The 6,360-nt window shown below is 38.0% G+C and overlaps 1 protein-coding gene across 1 annotated transcript; it reads right to left on the bottom strand.

The window, feature by feature from the left end:
- Window positions 1–4,674: 4,674 nt before the first annotated feature.
- Window positions 4,675–5,901, bottom strand: LOC149452268 (olfactory receptor 5P68-like). The gene has a single exon (XM_089689564.1). The coding sequence runs from the start codon at window positions 5,899–5,901 to the stop codon at window positions 4,954–4,956; it is 948 nt and encodes a 315-aa protein (XP_089545690.1). The 3' UTR covers window positions 4,675–4,953.
- Between the last annotated feature and the right edge of the window lie 459 nt (window positions 5,902–6,360).

Raw genomic sequence — 6,360 nt, 5'->3', positions numbered from 1 at the left:
AATTTACACGAAGTTCAAATTATTCTCAATCATTCAGATTCTGAAAGCTGGCCCCTAATGGGAAATTGTTACCTTGACATCAAAGAAGTGTTGGTGTAATACATCTGAATAAGTATCCCATGTTTCAACAATTAATTAAAAAAGGTTCTCAAACTATATTGTAGTTCATTGCATTTCTAAGTTTCAAAATTGTATCTAAAAACATTTTTTTTTATTTTGGATAGTGTATAAACATTTTAATTTATGGGGCAGGGATTGTAGTGTAGCAGAGTGCCCATTTACTCACCATGCTCGGACGCAGACATAATGCCCCTCCTTTGCATGGAAAATACATGAAGACAGCCTAAAACATACATTTGTCTGTATCCTTGCTGCCTCTCTTTTTCCTTTTGTCTTTTTCATTATGCTTCTCTGCTGCCTGAGCTTTCACTTCCATGCTGCCATATTGAAAATCCCTTCTGGGGTCAGCTTGCAATATAGTCCTAGTGTGCATGCGCATGATAGAACACGACACCATGCAGCACATTCCACCCATGCACCATACAACATTGTATCTGTTTAAAAACAAAAAGCCAGGGAGTGGAGCTAGCACATGACGATGATGGATGCCTAGCCCCTGAGCCTTGACACACAGCACAGATAGTCAGCCTCAAGCAACCTTCTCAGGCCTGGATCTGCCTCAAATTGTTGCTGTCTGATTTCCTCACAGAGCAGCACTATGTCTCACAAGAGAAAGGACAATTCCTGGCAGGGAAAACTCACGGCCTTCTTCTACCAAGTCTCACAGGAGACAAGGCAAGATGGAGCCAGCTCACCTTAATCCTCAAGAGGCAGCCATCAGTCACCAGCAGTTCATTCCAGATGTTTCTCCTCTCATGGATCCCCTCAAGCCTTACCTTCTCCTGCAGCCTCGAGACCACTACATGGGAAATTGGCCAAATTAAAGATCAGACTGGATGAACAAACTGACTTGCTGGGTGAGTTATCTCACAGCCATGATTCTGTGAGCTTCCTTACATCATTTCCAACTAACAACTGAAACACTATTCATACTGATAATTTGCAGCTTACAAAAGCATTTCATAGAGGAAGTACAGGCTATAGGATTCTGAATTCAGTGTTTCAGATATCCCTCCCCTTGGATCCAAAATGCTGCATTCTTGGTATCCTGGATGATCTAGACTTAGAGAAATTTATGAAGGAGGCTATAGTAAGGGCCTTGTTCCAGGTCCTCAAACTTATATTGGTCCATTGGAAGTCAGAGGATCCGCCCACTCTGAGGAAATGGATCAGGAATGTAGACAGCAATTTAAGATAAGAGAAATGTATTAGATGATGATCAAACAAATTGTAAAATCTTTGGGCTCCATAGATATGTTTACCACTGCTCAAGGTAGAGAGACCCCCAGTCTCCAAGCACAACTCCTCCTGTAGGTGCTAGCCCAGCTTGTGTGCTGCATAGATGAGAACAAAGGAAGTTCGATTGGCTGCACTCCAAACAATCCACTTTATTGAACCAGGATAAAACCGGGCAATTATAAACGCTGTCTTTTAGAGTGAAACACATTTACCTGCCAGTCCCCCACTGTATTTCTATTGTATGTATTGGTTTTATCCTGATTCAATAAAGTCGATTGTTTGGAGTGCAGCCAATCGGACTTCCTTTGTTCACTGCAAACTATATATAAAGTGCATAATTACCCTAAAACAAACAAATTGCAGCTTGTAATCAACCACATATGTACAGAGTGTCCTTAGAATGGTATCCTCTTGTTCCTCAGGACCTCACAAACAGACCAGGAATCAGTATGTGAATTATAATCATATATAAAATTTATTGTAGCCACTTACATATAAAAACGATAAGATCAGCAAGACAGCATCAAACTCCTCATGCCCAGTATACGATCCCCTTTCTGTGTGTAGAGGGTCTCCCGATCACCAGGTAATTCCCCCTTGCTACTCCTATCCAGCACTATCACTTTGTAGCTCTGGGGGACACCTGAAGTGCACCGTTACTCTCCAGACCTCCAACACACAGGGATTCCAGAATCCAAAATGGCTGCTGCAGTGCTTCCGGGAACATCACGTGCCCTGGACGCGTTTTGTCTCTTCTAGACTTTGTCAACAAGGACACGGACATAAGGTTCCAGTTCTTTAAGTACCCACTCCTAACCTGGCGGAAATACCTCAGCGGCCATCTTACAAAGTGGAAAATTGAGATGAATGACTACCAAAGCTGATATACCATGCTAGATAGTCCATAGCGGAAGCAATATTACATCCACACCCCATAGCTCTCATCCCTAAGTTATCCTCAAGCCATACTTCAGTCCCAAGGATAATTATACCACCTGCAGCCATTTTGGAAACTGAAAGAACAATTTTAAATAACCATAAGGTCGGGGGTAACACCACCCCTTCGCCATTGATTACAAAAATCTACAAATAATAAAATCATTCACAAAAATTATAAAATATTAAAGAATATTAGAAGTACATACTAAAAATTAAATTTAAAAAAAAAAAATTAAATTTAAAAAAAAAAAAAATTTACATTAAAAAACAAAACAAAACAAAACAAAAAAAAAACTTTAAAAATTAAAATTACAAATCAGAAATAAAACAATTTAAATCCAAATCAATATTAAGACCCCTAGGTTTCAAGGTATTAAGTTTAAAGATCCAGAAAGTTTCATTACGGGATATTTCCTGTACTTTATTACATCCCCTCCAATGAGTATCAAGAATATCAATACCACAAAAAATCAAAACACTAGGATCCGAATTGTGAAAATCACGGAAATGCTTTGAAACACTATGTTCCTTCCTTCCTTTTTTTATGTTCCCCACATGTTCTTTAAGTCGAATTTTAAGATCTCTTTTCGTTCTACCCACGTATTGGATTTTACAGGGACATTCCAACAAGTAGGTGACATATTTCATATTGCATGTTATAAACTTCTTGATCATAAACTCCTCCCCCGTAACTGTAGATTTAAACGTGGAGATCTTTTTCACTTTAATACCAGTCGTTTTACATATCCTACACTTCCTACATGGGAAGAAACCTGTTAATCCAAACATCCGTGATTTTCTAGGGGGGGAGATAATCCCTTTTACTAATAGGCCCCTCAAGTTATCACTTTTTCTATATATAAAGGAAGGTTTCTCAGGTAGCGTCTTGGCTAGAATATCATCTTTATGTAACATCGGCCAATATTTTCTTTGCAATATAAATGCAAGAAACAATGACAAGGAAATAAAATGGAACATCGTACAGAGGAAAGGACAAATTACTCATAATAATGACTAATGTCCCATTTGAACTTTAAGCCTCTAGGTATACAGGTGTCCAGCTTAAAAATCCAAAATACCTCCCTCCTGCACAGAAGGGAAAATCAGTCACCACCATGGACAGATTGATCTATCTTTTCAAACATTTGACTTCTAAAGGATTGTGTATTCTGTTGATAGAGCTAATTGAAGTGTCTAGCCAAACTGGCATTTTTGTTAGTCCTAATATCTGAGAAATGATCCCTCATTCTGTCACTTAATTGCCTTGTGGTTCTACCCATGTATTGGATATTGCATACATTATAAGTGACCAAGTATATAACAAATTTGGTGTGACAGTTGCCCAACTGTGTAATACCAGTGGAAAAACCATTGGAACAAGAGATAATAGTAAGGGGGTCTCCCAAATGTTTTCAGCAAGAACACCTAGCTGCTCCACATCTGTATAGGCCAGTGGTGTTTGCCCAAGTCCATGGAGAAGGGTTGGAAATAAACTGGAAGATATCATGTTTCCTATGGTGCGTGCCTTCTGGGCTAAAAATCTGACACCCCAACCCAATATCTCATGGTAACTGTCATCCCCATGTAAAATGCGAAGATGCTTAGATATGATGCTTTTGATAGCCTGAAGTTGTAGGCTATAGTTTTGTGTAGAATACAAGTGGCATGGTGGATCTGGCTGACATAGGATGGCATTGTTTGAATAAATCAGTACTTTATAAACTTCTGGTATTTAGGCAGGCCTGTCTAGCATTAGACTTTTTGTAGCCATGGTCACAAAATCTTGTTTCCAATGAGATAGCTTCCTTATCAAAATCAACAAGACTGGAGCAATTTCATCTGATCCTGATGAACGGATCACATGGAATGGCCTTGATGGTGTATAAGGTGACAACTGGACACATGTAAAAGTGCGTTCTTAGAGGTAGGTTTTCTGTATGCTCACACCATGACTGCCCCAGTATAAGTGTAGCCAGACAGAGTAAGATCAAGATAATTGATTGTAGAGTGATGTTCTTCCAATGTAAATCTCAGATTTAAGGGATTTTTGTTGGGGTGGTACAAAAATTCAGTTGGTAATGTGCCACGTTTGACAATGAAAATCAGATCTTCTATGTAGTGAAAATAAGTAATTATGGAATACCTAATCGAGTTGTTGGTGCTGTAAATATTTAGTTCCTCTCTCCACCCCATGTACAAATTTACATAGATGGGCGAGAACTGAACGCCAATAGATGCCCCCTCTTTTTTTGTAAATACCATTTTTCATCAAAAAGAAAATAGTTATGATGTAAAAAAAAGACACCCCTTCCAAAATGAACAATTTTAATTCAGAAGAGTATTCTGTATAAAAGTCCACGTGGTGTTTGAGTGAATGGAGACCTACATCATGGGGAATATGGGAAAATAGGGATCTGATGTTGCAAGCTAGCCATTTCATGTTTTAATCCCAGTGTAAGCCTTCAAATACTTGCACAGTGTGTTTGGTGTCGTGTAAGTGAGAAGGAATTCTGTTCACTCTGATGTCAGCTCTTCTTGATTGAATATGTCTTCAGGTGCAAACAGATTTTCATCTGTTCAAATTGTCTCAACAATCTTCCTGGGTGGTCCCTTTTCACCCCAGGCATAGCGACCTGTGGGTTATTATTACTTTTGTTAAGACCCTGATCGCACCATTCTTGGTATATAAAGTTTGCTACCAAGCAATGTGAAGAAAGCTGTTCTGACATCACTGTTTCTCAAGGTATAAATGAATGGATTTAATGTTGGTGTGAACACTATATAAATGAGAGAAAAGTATTTGTCATATTGATTACCACTTGGTCTGAGGTACACTATTATACATGTCACAAAGAAGAGACTAGATACAATGAGATGAGACGAGCACGTGGAAAATGCTTTGTGCTTGCCCTCTGCACTTTTAATTTTCGAAACTGTAATGATGATAAGAGTGTAGATCCATATAATGATGATGTAGGGGAGAAGTATGACAAAGACAGCTGCTATGTTCGTAAGCAAATTACTGAAAAAAGGATCTGAACATGACAGATTATGAAGTGGAGCCATATCACAAAAAAAATGATCAAGCTTGTTGGGACCACAAAATTGAAGACAGGCTGTGTATATGGTGGTAATCCCAGCAATGACAAATCCAGAAACCCACGGTAGTATTGCAAGCTTTACTTTTATTTGGCTCATAATGCTGGTATAAAGCAAGGGACGGTGGATAGCCAAGTGCCTATCATAAGCCATGACAGTAAGTAGATAACATTCTACTATTCCAGTTGAATCACTGAAATACAATTGCAAAAAGCAACCTACGGAGGAAATCCCATGTTTAGATGTAATTAGAACATCTAAAAATTTGGGGACAGTAACTGAAACAAACAAGACTTCCAAAATGGCAAAATCACTAATAAAAAAGTACATTGGTTTATGAAGAGAAGAGTTTTTTATAATTAGGAAAATAATCGTCAGATTTCCAGTAAGGCATGTACTGTACATTATTAGAACTAAAACAAAGAGCAAAAGCTGGAAGTGCTTAAGATTTGTGAAAGCCAATAGTATGAATTCTTTTACATTGGTGGAGTTATCTTGCTTCATTTGGTATTCCAGGCAAACGTAATTGAATAATAAAAATGTCTTTTTATATGCCCTAGATTGTAAGCTCCAAGGAGCAGGGCCCTCCTATCCCTTTTGTATTGAACTGTATTGTTACTGTATTGTCTCTCGTTATATTGTAAAGTGCTGAGGAAACTGTTGGCGCGATATAAATTCTGTATAATAATAATATTAAAGTTCATGAAAACAAAAATTTTGTAGTAATGCTATATTCTATATATCATGATGCAACTTTGTGTTTGATGCATTAACCATGATCATACCAATATCCATAAAAATCCATATAATATCACATATACAGTATAATATAATATCCAATATATTTTAATATCCATAAAACGTCAGGTCAAATGCAGGAATTGTGCAAGTAAATCGCCCCATGGTCCTGATTTAATAAAGAATATATGTGAATGCAGTTTCAACGTTGCCCACAATCCAACC

Source organism: Staurois parvus, unplaced genomic scaffold (genome assembly GCF_062004578.1).
Source record: "Staurois parvus isolate SC_StPar_1 unplaced genomic scaffold, SC_StPar_1.0 ptg000486l, whole genome shotgun sequence".
Classification (NCBI taxonomy): domain Eukaryota; kingdom Metazoa; phylum Chordata; class Amphibia; order Anura; family Ranidae; genus Staurois; species Staurois parvus.
The sequence above is the reverse complement of the archived record's forward strand: the minus strand, read 5'-3'. Positions and strand labels throughout refer to the sequence as shown.

Excerpts from the sequence above, each read along its gene's own strand:
- LOC149452268 (XM_089689564.1), bottom strand. The coding sequence starts at position 5,901 with ATGAAGCAAGATAACTCCACCAATGTAAAAGAATTCATACTATTGGCT.